At 44.5% G+C, this 13,880-nt stretch overlaps 1 protein-coding gene across 3 annotated transcripts in view; it reads right to left on the bottom strand.

Moving 5' to 3' along the window:
* Positions 1-3,049: 3,049 nt before the first annotated feature.
* ENTPD4 (ectonucleoside triphosphate diphosphohydrolase 4) overlaps positions 3,050-13,880 on the bottom strand; it is a 62,804-nt gene continuing 51,973 nt past the window's right edge. For all 3 annotated transcript variants that reach the window (XM_040346082.1, XM_040346080.1, XM_040346081.1), the window contains exons 10-13: positions 11,786-12,110; positions 11,621-11,706; positions 10,397-10,558; positions 3,050-3,854 (exon numbers count right to left, since the gene is read on the bottom strand). In XM_040346082.1, the coding sequence (XP_040202016.1) occupies positions 3,626-3,854; positions 10,397-10,558; positions 11,621-11,706; positions 11,786-12,110 (802 nt within the window). In that variant the 3' untranslated portion in view covers positions 3,050-3,625. The remainder of the gene's footprint in view (positions 3,855-10,396; positions 10,559-11,620; positions 11,707-11,785; positions 12,111-13,880) is intronic.

Consider the following 13,880-nt stretch of genomic DNA (forward strand, 5'->3'; position numbering starts at 1 on the left):
TTCCAGTTCATCCCAAAATTGTTCAATAGGTCTGTGTAGATAGACAAGGCCCTTTAGCACCCAAGGCAACGTTTTCAATGGGGATGAGGTCAGGGTTCTGTAAAGGCCACATGAATTCCTCCATGGGACTAGTCCCTGCTGGCTATTTTAATAAAGGAAGAATACCATTTTGCATCTCAGTAGTATGCGGTGCTCCTGTTGCTGGTATAATTGACTCCATTAGAGGCGATGAGTCAAGCCAGCACCCGAGAAGCAATTATGGAGCGTGGAGTCTAATCTCACTTGGAGTGCCATGTGGAATGTTTAGCACATCATTATAGAGCCGCTTTTGTCCATAGGAGTACAGTTATGCTGGAACAGAAAAGGGTCTTCTCCAAACTTCTGTCACAACACCTCAACTTAAATTTTAACAAAAGGCAAAAACTTTTTCTTTAGGTTTGAATACAGTTGAGAGGCATAAGAACACCTGTCAGTGTCCCCATTAGGGAGATTCATTCACTCTCTATATTTGTCCGGTTTACCATTAGCATGGAAAGTGAAAGTAAAAGAAAATCCCAAATTTTGGGTTGTCCCCAGAAAAGCAATAGAGAGGAAATCTGGCAATTGAAAGCTTGCAATGGGGACACTAGTTCTGATGGCGTGGCAAATGAACCAACAAGGGTTATAATCCTTCCTACTCTAGTAATAAAAAAACTGCTTTTGCCCATAGTTCTACTTTATTATTTTGGAGAGGTGTCTGGGTAGTTTTGATCATACAGTGGTAGGTGGTATGGTCAAACCTTTTGGCCATATAGTATATTTAAGTATGTAGGTATTAAAACTCAAAACGAGGATGCAATGTGTCACTTTTGGAAGTGGAAAGCTACTGTTCACATTTATAACCAATATGATTCCCCCACAATAGGACTTGATTTAAAAAAAAAAAAAAAAAAACTAAAAAAAAAGACAATGATTATTTGGTATTCTCTTAAAAAAAAATGCAGTACGGAAAAAGTGTTTTCGGTTATTGCACTCAACCAAATACTCACTTTAAAGAATGCCAGCCAAAACATGTCTGGTGTTTAGGGAGAACACCTCCAATTTTCTGTTGTTCAGTTTTTGAAAACTGTGCACCCACTATATACAATGTGCACAATAATACATTCACGCCAGGCCCTAAAAACATGAACATGCAGATATGCAGGGAATGTCTCTATTCATAGATGTTTTATCATGTCTCGAACACGGGACATTCCCCTGTAAGCCATGTCACATATCAGGAGACTGACACGTGTGAATCTGGTTTCATTAGCGGGAGACATCTGCAAGCGTTTATTTAAAAACCTAAACACATTACGTCCCTAGGGAACAGGTGTCTTCAAAAAACATTTGAATTTATAGAACCATAACCTTCATATAACCTGTAGCAGTTTAAGTCTTGAGAGCTCTGAAGGGCACAAAGATAGCAGCAACTACTCCTTTACATGACATGTTATGACTTCTCATCATAGAGCAGCATGGGAGAGACTCAGAACACTGAGGATAGTACAGCAAGACTAAGGACAGAGGCTGGAGTAAGCAGATGGTAAAGGTTACCCTTGAACTTTTCCATAAAAAATGAAAAGATGAATTTACTTTAGAAAACTGTCCCAGTCCCTGCTGCACTTAGCTGCTCCTATGCTACATTGCCACCACCCCCGCCAGTCAGTACAATGATGCACATCGAGAATCTTAACTACTCACAGCCCTGGTAGCTGTGTAGCATCATAATGCAGGCAATGTTAAACAACGATTTGTCAACGTGGCCACGTGACCAATGAGAAGCTCTGTTGAGCCCTTCTTTCCTCTGTGATCTGGTTCCAGAGGAAAGAAGACATTCTCATTGGTCAATGCAGGTATGTGGCTGCCTTGACCAACCACCGCTACACAATCACTAGAGGTGTGTAGTGAAGATTCTCAGTGTCTGACCCCTTACTGGTGGGGACAGTGGTGTGAGACCAGGAGGGTAGGGAAGGTTTTCAGAGTTGGTTCACCTTTTAATTTTTTAAGAAAACCGTGAACATTTAAGAGGACATGTCTTCTATGTAGAAAAGCCATTTTGTGGGGTGAATCAATAATCCAATAGTACCAAATTACTTGGAGTGAACAACATTAGCAAGGCATGGAACATGGACAAGGAGGCCATTTTGAGAACTGAAAGAAAACTAGAGACAATAGTGCTTGTTCACTCTGCAATTCTTAGACATATTGCAAATGCTTGGCAGGTGGGTTTGAACTCCAACAACTGCCCTGCAAATACCAGGTCTAAGCGGCACGCTTAGACTACCATCAGTCAAGGCAGTTGGCGGATCCAGACTTCGGAAATCGGGATGACGTGCTGCCTCGACTGATTGCAGTGACATTCAGCGGAGAGTGAACTTCAGACCTCTCTCCGCTGAAAACAGGTGACAGGAGTGCAAAACAAATTGGACTTCTGTGACCCATAGAAGAAGCCCAGCCTAAAAAGCTCAGGCTGAACTTCTCCTTTAAATTTTCTACGGCTTCTCCAGCCCAAGACTAAAGTCATTCTGTGAATGCGCCATCTAAACTTTTTTTTGTTCTGTGTACTGTGAGAGACCAGATATAGTGAAAGCAGGGTCCTGGGTTTAGTAACACTTTAATATAGTGGCAGTGATTATGTAATGTAATGGGTGGTACAACACCACCAGATTTCCCCAACATATGAAGCCGCAAATAAAATCTGCATCTACAGCTTCTGATAAAACCTGGAGGTTCTGGCAAGTCCCTTGTTTTGCTACATATAGAGGTCCTAGTCAGATTGAAGTTTTCCATGTAAAATAAATCTGTCATGAAAGAAATATGTGGGCAGCCACCAATGACCTTTCTTTCTGAAAATGCTAGTTGCCGTATCCCATTGTGCCCCACAACCCCAGAAAAAGGGCAGAGATAAGGAATTCGAACACTTTCTGGTTTGTGGTCTAGAAAATCTGAAGCAAGGGAAACAGCATTTTTTTTCTCTAGAAGGGGGCTGAAACCAGTCAGCCCCATATTTCTCCCATGACAGGTGCTCTTTATTATTAAAGGGGATATTTTATTTAAAATAAACTGAACATTCTTTCAGCCCTCAAAATGGCAGGCCTCTGGGAGCTGGAAGCAAATACAAGTAAACATCACAATACATAACAGTTCATATCTCTTCCTACCAAACAATAAGCTGTGCAACTTACAGTACTGAGATCATATTTCGAAACGCAACTTCTATTTAAACCTTGCAGAGCTCAAAGAAAACAAATGTCTGTTGCCATGGATGAAAGTGCAAGGTAAGCATTATTACAGAAGACAGTGTGTTCTCCCTGTTACGGGAAACTCTAAAGTGGAAATGTATGTGCTGTGTCCTCCATAGAGGTCACATGGACATATCTTGCACCCCTTTTTATTAACAGGTAGGGGACCCTGAGGCATAAAACATGGCTTTAATCTGTCTCCTCCCTTCCAAAATGGCACTGCAGGAGCCAAGGTCATCCTCACCAAGGTTCCTCTCTTTCCAGCAGAGGGAGCCACTAGACAGTTCACAAAGGCCTTCTTAGCTAACCCATTCCACCAAACAGGGTGGGGAGGTTGTGCAACATATATTGCTGTCAGTTCCTTACAAGGTGCCGGGGAGCCCAGATGGCTGCAGTCCTTGTTCCACCCAAAGTGCAGAGGAAGATGTGTTCCTCTGCATGCGCCGGTGAATACGTCTAAGCCTTAGCAGGTACAGCATAATAGACAGCAGGACCACCATAAAACACACCAGGAACAGGTAGTGGTTGTACACAAAAGACGCTCCACGCCAGTGTGGATGACTGCCACGGAACTGATCTTGCTGAATGTCTCTGTGGATGAGAAATAAGATAAAAAAAATTATGACAAAGACTGCAGTGAAGATATAGATAGTATAAATTGGCTTACATCAAGGAACCCCTATGTAAAGAGTCAGCTATAGATGTGGAATTCTGTTCATTTACTATTGGCAGCCCACTGTCTAAGTGTTTTTGAAGTTTAGTTATGTCCAATACACCGAAATTACATATTTTGTAGGGATTTGTTATTGGCTATTCAAACAAAAGTTTTTCTTTAGTCCGCTAAAAGTGATATTTTATTTATAGGTGAAGCATAGTGGGCTGAATCAGACTCTAGATTCTTCTATATCTTGAATACAATTGAGAGGGTTGCCATTATAAATCCTGGTCATGTTCATCTGGAAGTTTTAAGAGTTAAATCTCAAAAAATAGAAAAAGATGGTGCTATTTAGCTCCATCAAAGTCTCTTCTTCTTCTTCTATTTGTTAAGAATGCTTTACAGGGATCTGGTGCTGAGGTTACATAACATATCACTTATTTAATGTTTAAAGTGTTCCTGTCCACCTTTGTCCACCCAAGCTCCTGCTGCATTCATATATCCATAATACAAAATAAAAAATTCAACAGAGAGAGCTGGATCTCCCTCCCAATGGCCACAGCAGGTGTGCAGGGCCAGGAAGTCAAGTGAAGAGTAGGAACGGGCTTAGGTGTGTTCAGGATCCCACATGCCCGATCCTGCCAGGAAGCCGACACTGCATACCGCTAATCACAGGCAGTGAGACATTTCCTGGTCCGCAGCTGCACAGATCGAGAAATGTCTCACTGCCTGTGATTAGCGGTGTGCAGTGCAAGCTTCCTGGCAGGATCGGGCAGGTGGGATCCCAGACACACCTAAGCCCATCTCTCTAGTCAAGAGATCTCTTCAATAAAGTCCAAAAAAGATATAAAACTTTCTAAGGCAGACCTGCCTCCATTGGGCCCTGGATGCCTCCACTCACTGAGGAAGCAGACAGGCTCAGAGAGACACGCTGACAGATGTCGGTTTGGAGAGCTGCAGGAACTGGAAGGAAATCCGATTAGCACTCCGGTGCAGCGCTCACTGAAAGTTGCCCTGACATGAGAGCGGCAGCCTTCCAGTTTGTGCCGTTTTCTTCTCCTTGTGCTCTATGTAAGTGTCCAACAGTTTAGCCTGAGCACTGTGAGCAGACTGGTCTCAATGTGTGCTGTGCGCTGTCAGTGTGCGCTGTGCTATGGTGTCAATGGCTGTGCAGTTGTGTGGATCTCAGCACTGGATTGTACTCCCTCCTACTGTGCTGCAGCTCCTCTCCTCTCTGCCAGCCTGAATAAAAGGGGGAAGTGGGGACATGCAAGCGTGGAGCCGCACACACAGGCTCCTGATAAGATGAATGGGAGAGAGAGAGAGGATGGATGGGAGTTGCAGAGGAGACAGCAAGAGAATGGGGAAGAGATCCAGTTCTAGTGCCCTGTCCCTCTGGTCTGCCCCCAGTGCCCTGTCCCTCTGATCTGCCCCCAGTGCCCTGTCCCTCTGGTCTGCCCCCAGTGCCCTGTCCCTCTGGTCTGCCCCCAGTGCCCTGTCCCTCTGGTCTGCCCCCAGTGCCCTGTCCCTCTGGTCTGCCCCCAGTGCCCTGTCCCTCTGGTCTGCCCCCAGTGCCCTGTCCCATTTTGTTAAAGTTGTTGTTGGTAATATTTAATTTTGTAACTTGTCATTCCATGAGATAATCTACGAGGGCGTGTTTATGGGTGCAATTAGGTGCAGGGAAGTGTATGAATTAGGTGGGGCAACTGGTGACGAGTAACTCTTGAGGCCTGGCTAGTAGCTCAGGACTTGAAATTTTGAGCCCTGCGATTAGTACAGTGGGGAGGATTGGTTCTGGTGGGAGAGTGCTGTCTAGGAGACATCCCAATGCTTTCCTGCTAATCTTCTGCCAGGCCACTGCAAATCCCAGGAGCCGTGCACCTGTTCTTCACTCCAGGTCAGGATCTGCAGAAATCCCCAATGTACCGATCTCAGGAGCTCTCCTTCCAGTCACAATGCTTTTCAGATTTTTTTTTACAGGCAGTGAGCAAGTGTCATATTATATTGCCTCTTCACTGCCCGACTTAACTCTATAATGCCGCACTACTGCATTGCAATTGCATGTACTTCATGTGGTTGCAGCACAGCCCCGTTGAACTCATGGGAAGGAACAACAAGTGGTGCCACTTGTCAAATTCTACAGTCCAAGGCAAAAATGCAGTGACTGCGGCACATGAACTCGTTTACAGTTTGGGTGGGCAGCCATCCGTCTTCACCACCCCCTGACTGTTGCCACATCATCCCTTTAATCTTGGAAACACATTAATTACAGAGGTTCTGTGGCTGATTAAGGTGGTAATTAAAAACTTACTTGGTGGCTTATCTGCATAAATCAGCCACGGAACTTGTGCAATACATACATTTCCTGGATTAAAGGGACGATGTGGCAACCCTATTGACTACCCATCTGAAATAGACCCAATTTCTTGAGCAGTGGTATCTATGATTCCTAGTGCCAGCTGTGACGGTATCGGTATGATATCCCCGTCAAAGATTCCCTTCTTCCATAAGAACATCACCCCAATATTCCACGAGGAGGAATATTCCTGAGATCGCCCATTAAGCCACACATTAGTCCAGGCTCACTGCTAGAACAAGACAGACTTTAATGTTATAACACACAGCTTACATGTCATTTCCAAAACTGTTACAATGACAAATCTCCGCCACCTCACACTGGGGCTTCCATACAGATGATTAGACAGACACGACGGAGCCGATGCTGAAAACACATTTTCTTTAGACAATGACATCAAGGACGCTGATTACTAGTTGTACTGAATACATTAACTAGACCGCTCGACCCCGCATATAGAGAGATAATTACCACACTGGAGCAATCAGAATAATTAACACAAGCCACTTAAACACAGATCTCCTTCACACAACACAATAGATCAATTAACCTTTAGAAATAGTGAGGGGACATTAGCACGTCAATAACCTGCTAGCCGAGGACAGAATCTCACAGGGCAAGCAGGGAGAATTAGACTGAGACATATAGGCAAATGCATCACAATGGCCCCCCTTTTTCTCCCTGCTCCGGCAAACCCGGTTGGACCTTCCCTGGTCCAGTAGGGTTGACGGGTTCAGAGCTTTTAGTCCGAGGTTAACTCCGTTTGGCGTGACTGACCTCCCTTGGCAACTGCTTCCGACTCAGGTATGCCACCGGGTCGTCAGATCACACGCCGGTCAGTCCCCAAGTCTTTGTGCGATCTGCAAAGTCACCAGAAGTCAGTGTGAAGACGGCGAATGGGTCTGTGCGCCGCCATCTAGGTGTCCCGCTATGGGAGGGGCAGGTTATGGCTCTGTAGTGACAGTCACAGGAGATTCATAAAAAGAAAAAGTTATATTTGTTGAAATGCTGTAGCACCGGTGCTCAGAGTTCGGGGGGGGGGAAATCAGGGCCCCATAGGGTCAGCCACCCTCTGCTCCCTCCGCAGCCGCCAGTTCTCCTCTTTGAGCTTCTCCAGCTCCATCTCCAGTTCATGGAGCCTGGGGGGGTCAGCCTGCTGTGACCTCAGGTGGTTGTTCTCCTCCTCCATGCGGCTTATGCACTCCTCCAGCTCTATGTACTCACGGATCAGCTCCTGCTTGCTCATGTCCTGCAGGCTCTCCACGTGGTCCTTCATCATCAGGAACTGGGTGGTGGTGTAAGGGGCCACCGGTGGGCCCTTGGCGAACATCTCGGCCCGCATCTGGGACGCCCGCTGCGACTCCCTCCCCTCCAGTCGCTTCTTATCCTCCCAGGTCAGCTTGTTATACGGCTTCCAAGACCTCTTCTTCTTGGGGGGTAGCCGGCGGTGCCTCTTTCTGCCCAGCTCCCTCCAGGGCCCCTCCGGCTCAGGGCTGTCACCCATGACCAGCTGACAATGGTGTTCCCTGTTGTCCATAATACCAGATTGTACCGTGAGGACTTCGTAAATGGTGTCCGATGGTTCTTCCGGACCCAGCTCCTGGAGATCCCAAGCCGAGTCTACACAATGGGCTGCTGCTGGTGGGCGGTACCCAGGTTGAGACCAATTTGACCTGGTGTTGTCGTTCATGGGGCAATTCTGCTTGAAGTGACCCAGCTGTTTGCACCGGAAGCAGCGTTGTTCGTTGTCCTCCTGGCGTGGATAGCGAGGGCTAGATGTCATCGGTCTGTTAGGAGGTTGGTATCTAGCGGCTGGTGGGTGTGAGGGCACCGTTGGTCGTGGAGGTTGTACCCGTGGTGTGACCTGGTTTGTCTTGCGAGTATCCGCATATTCATCTGCCAACTTCGCGGCCTCTGGTAGAGTCATGGGCCTGCGATCTCTCACCCAATCTTTGACATCCGTCTGGATGTGATTGTAAAATTGCTCCAGGAGCATTAGTTGCAAAATGTCCTCTGCGGTGGTGGCCTGGCTGCTGTTAACCCAGTTAGAGGCCGACAGGGACAACTGGCATGCCCATTCCGCGTAAGAGTCTTTCGTGGTTTTGCGTGAGTCCCTGAACTTCTGTCGGTGGGACTCAGGGGTTACTGCATAACGAGCCAGGAGCGCTTCTTTAACACGGGCGTAGCTATGGATATCCTGATCTGGCACGGTCCGGAAAGCATCAGAAGCTTTGCCTGACAGTTTGCCTGACAATATTGCAACCCAGTCTCCTCTAGCTATTCGGTGCAGGTTACATTGTCGCTCAAAATCTGCCAGGTAGTTATCAATCTCACAGTCCTTTTCATCAAAAGCTTTAAAAGCGCTAAACGGGATCTTCCTTGTGTCTGCTGTGCTGTACTCACTGTTCGGAGAATGTGCGGCTGCTTGTTGGACTGCTGCCAGTTTTAACTGTAGCTCTGCGTCTCTTATTTGTTTATCCTTCTGTAGTTCTGCGTCTCTTATTTGTTTAGCCTCCTGTAGCTCTGCGTCTCTTATTTGTTTAGCCTCCTGTAGCTCTGCGTCTCTTATTTGTTTAGCCTCCTTCGCTAACAGGTCCATCACTTTCAGCACCACATCCGGCGTTGGGTTCGGGCCGAACCACGCTAGCTTCTCTCTCATTAGCTTGTTGGCTGGCGATTCCTCCTCCTGAATCACTGGTGTCTCCATCTCTTGTACTGCTGGCGTTGCTGCAATCCCGTCCTCCTGGTCTATCTCCATTGATTCTGCTATGATGACCCGCTTGGTTTTGTTGCTAGCAATCCTTCCACGAACTTCCAGTAGTTCTTCCAGTGTCTGCTTGGAATCCGGGTGTGAAGGGGAATAGAAGGGAAAATCCCACTGCTACCAACCAATTGTGACGGTATCGGTATGATATCCCCGTCAAAGATTCCCTTCTTCCATAAGAACATCACCCCAATATTCCACGAGGAGGAATATTCCTGAGATCGCCCATTAAGCCACACATTAGTCCAGGCTCACTGCTAGAACAAGACAGACTTTAATGTTATAACACACAGCTTATATGTCATTTCCAAAACTGTTACAATGACAAATCTCCGCCCCCTCACACTGGGGCTTCCATACAGATGATTAGACAGACACGACGGAGCCGATGCTGAAAACACATTTTCTTTAGACAATGACATCAAGGACGCTGATTACTAGTTGTACTGAATACATTAACTAGACTGCTCGACCCCGCATATAGAGAGATAATTACCACACTGGAGCAATCAGAATAATTAACACAAGCCACTTAAACACAGATCTCCTTCACACAACACAATAGATCAATTAACCTTTAGAAATAGTGAGGGGACATTAGCACGTCAATAACCTGCTAGCCGAGGACAGAATCTCACAGGGCAAGCAGGGAGAATTAGACTGAGACATATAGGCAAATGCATCACACCAGCCATTTGTTTTCTCCGTGTATACTTTACTCACGGACCTTCCCAGGTTCAAAATTCATATTGAGCAGAATTAAGTTCAGCCCTCCACAACATTCCAAGCTTCATTTGGGAAAATTAAATTCCCACACTTGCTCTAGGTGTTTTATCTCTCCTGCATCTACCAAAAAGTGAAAACCCTCATAAAATATTAGGCTAGTCTTTACAACAGCAAGAAAAGACATCTATCCTCCTGGGGCACTGAAAAAAAACCCCAAAAAACTGAGGCATGCTGGTAGTAGGAGGGGTTATTCTGTCTGCCAGTTTCAAATTCCCCTGCAGGCGGCAGTGTAACCAAAAGTTTTAAGACTTCCTATGTCCCTCAATGGAAGAGATTTGGACTGAGAGTGAAACAGTTAAAACTTGTGCTTTTTTTTCTGTGCGTTTCCCAATTAGGGAGGTTTTCCCTTATTTCCCTGTGTTCCTAGAACAGGGAGGCAGAGACAGCAATAAAGCCATACTCAGAGTCTCTATCCTGTGTGCACTCTGCTAGCACTGTGTAAATTGATGGCGCAATACAAGTACCTGAAATAAAACAAATTCTAAAACATATTTTTTTGTTTGTGTGTCTGTTAAAGAGATTTCCCAACATGTCCAGTCCTGGAAGTAGTAAGTTTTTTTTGTATTTTATACCTCAGTGGTAAAAATCGTGTTCTGTACAAGATGGCTCCCAGCGTCCACTGCACCTCCTTGTCATACACTTGCAGCACCGTCTTCAGACTGCTGTAATTAGCAGGAAAGGAGAAACCATTGTGGAAGACTTCATACATCCAGGCTGACTTGAAACACTGGTACCTGTATGCAAAACAGGACAAGAGTTTATGGAAGAGGTTCCAGCATTAAATCTAAAAATAATCACACTTAAATCAATGCACAGAAATCCCACGTGATGACCGAAATTCTTCAAGTGTGTGTCAGACATGACCACAAATTGTGAGGACTAGGTTTAGCAAAAAAAAAGTAGGACAAGTCTCTGCTGCACTGAAATTCCAGGCAACATTGCCATCTCTGCCCAGTTCTCCTCTGTGGGACCACATAACACTCCATCTTTATGTTATGGATGGAAGAGTCTGCTTTCTCATCCAGCAGGGGAGAACTAGGCAGTGCTGACAATATTGCTTGGGATATCAATGTAGCAGTAGCATTGGGTTGTCAGCTTAAATAGGAAATTCACCGGAGCTCACTTCATTTCTGTCAGGATCAACAGGTATTTTAAACACAAGATGGGGAAATGTGCATGCATTGCAGAGATTGCTAATTCTTTTTTTTTTTACCCAGACATAAGAGAGCTTCTCACTTTTGTGAAATATTACGTAAAAGCTCATCTTGGTTCAGCTACCACTTTAAGACCAATTCAAATAATTTCAAGTGTATAAAGCTTATAGTAATTCTATCATATTGACATGGATGAAATTATACAAATATGAAAACAGATCAGACCTAATGATCGACAAGGTGTGCATAGGTGATGGCATAGTGGGCATTTTTCGCTATATATTTATGACTGGTTGCTATAGATTAAGGGTACTTAGTTTTCTAAACCACAACTAAAGGATCCTGAATAACAGTCAAGCCAGATCTGTGGGAGCCATTGGGAGACGAGCTGTCACTTGTAAACACAGAAGCCAGTGCTAGTGGTGAGCAGGGAGCAGAGGGCCTGAGCCAGAGGTGGAGGAACGGAGTGCCACCAAGGACCAGCTGAAATAATGTCCTGTTATGTGTAAACAGACCCATAATGGAAACTTAAAAGTAGCTTTGGTCCAAAAGGACCTGAAAGGTATGAGAGCTGAATTGGTTATACAAATAAGGAGTAAAGTTCTGCTATTGTTTTATACTACATGATTTTTTAATACTCACTTAAGTCGGTGCATGTCAGCATGTGAAGCATACAGACCACGGTCAAATCTCTCCTTTAAAACAGACCACTTAGTGGCACAGTAATCCTGAGGACAAACAGAGAAGCTGTTAGAAATATTAACCTAACCCTCATGGGTTTGTAAATGGCAGGTGACATGAGTTTACCTGTGCTGCCTTCAGAAAGCGTGCAGAGTTGTAGTCCCCACCCATACGTAACACATCTTCGGTGCAGTAGTAGAACTCTGAGAAGCCATAGAACTCACTGTTGTGGTATGGCAGAGGTGGCTGGTAGATACCATTTAAAGTAGTCTGTGTTTCATTGGATAAGTTCATAAGAGGCTGGATGATTCGATGGCAGAGGTGAAAGTCACCTGTTCCACGTACATACATGGTTTGTCCCCCCTGTTGTATTTTATCTGGGATGTCCAAAGGAAGGCATGGATCCAGGTATGGCATGTCTGGAGACTGTCCCAACTTCTTCCCTAGAAGTCTTAAGGGAGAGAGAACTGTCACGACCCCAACATTTATGGAACCACTCAATTTTTGTGCTGACAACCCGATTATGGTTTTTATATTTCAATGCACTATAGTTAGGCTTAGAACTGTGGCCAAAACCAGATTATGTGTATGTTGGTGTTAAAGAGGTTGTAACCCCCCCCCCCAAAAAAAAAAAAAAAAGATCCTTTTGCCTTATTGCAGGATAAACAATATAGTGATTGTGCCGTCTAATCTGTCCCTTTTTACGTGCCTCTGTCATCTGCTGCTCTCCTCTCTCCCATGCCTGTCAGGTCCTGTGTGTGAGGGATCTTTTCCCTGCTCCTCCAGGTAAAGTCAGAGTATGATTGCTGCAAGCCCCTCTGTTCTACCAAGCTATACTACACAGTGTAAATGTTTGTATTGAATTATGCCTCTAAATACCTTCTTTCAGATCGTTTCCGTTTGGTCATGTGACATTTGGCCACTCTTCTCCCCCAATCTAAGGGCTACAGCTGGAGGGGCCGAGGAGATCGCACAGTGGTCCCGTGACCCCCGGGTGATGTCAGATGGAGATCTTAGAGTGTGCAAAGGTTAGAAACCTCTGCCAAATTCATAATACGGCCTGTGTCCATGTTAGAGATTTATTCGCTATTTGCACTGGTAACCACTTCTAGAAGGGCAAAAAAAAGGGAAAATCCAAATTCGTAGGTTGTCCCCATAAAGGTATAGAGGGAAAAATATTTGAATATGCTCCCATGAGGGATCAATTTTCTTTCTTTCAACATGTGGTTGAAGGGGAGAAAATGGCATAATGTATAGTCTGCCTGACTGACTGTGTTGATAGGAGAATCAAGCAATTTTCTTTCCCTAAATCCATGGTTGAAGGAAAGAAAAATTGCATAATATATGGCCAGCCTTATGTTTAAAGAACAAAAAGTGAAGGGAAATTTCCCCAATGGGACACAGATAGCAAAATAATTATAATAATAATAATAATAAAAAAAAAAAAAAAAAAAAAAAAACATGTGTAGGATTTAGATCTACCTTAGGCAGTCCACATGGAACACCTATCTTTGCAAACAGAAAGTTTAAATTGCTCTTGCATTTTTCCTGCATTGTGGCGTTTAACCACTTAAGCCCCGGACCAAAATGCTGCCTAAAGACCCAAGGGGTTTTTACAGTTCGGGACTGCGTCGCTTTAACAGACAACTGCGCGGTCGTGCGACGTGGCTCCCAAACAAAATTGGCGTCTTTTTTTCCCCACAAATAGAGCTTTCTTTTGGTGGTATTTGATCACCTCTGCGGTTTTTATTTTTTGCGATATAAACAAAAATAGAGCGACAATTTTGAAAAAAATGCTATATTTTTTACTTTTTGCTATAATAAATATCCCCCAAAAACATATATAACATTTTTTTTTCCTCAGTTTAGGCCGATACGTATTCTTCTACCTATTTTTGGTAAAAAAAAAAAATCGCAATAATCGTTTATCGGTTGGTTTGCGCAAAATTTATAGTGTTTACAAAATAGGGGATAGTTTTTTTGCATTTTTATTTATTTATTTATTTTTACTACTAATGGCGGCGATCAGCGATTTTTTTCGTGACTGCGACATTATGGCGGACACTTCGGACAATTTTGACACATTTTTGGGACAATTGTCATTTTCACAGCAAAAAATGCATTTAAATTGCATTCTTTATTGTGAAAATGACAGTTGCAGTTTGGGAGTTAAACACAGGGGGCGCTGTAACATTTAGGGATCACTGTGTATGTGTTTACT

Source organism: Rana temporaria, chromosome 3 (assembly GCF_905171775.1).
Source record: "Rana temporaria chromosome 3, aRanTem1.1, whole genome shotgun sequence".
NCBI classification, from domain to species: domain Eukaryota; kingdom Metazoa; phylum Chordata; class Amphibia; order Anura; family Ranidae; genus Rana; species Rana temporaria.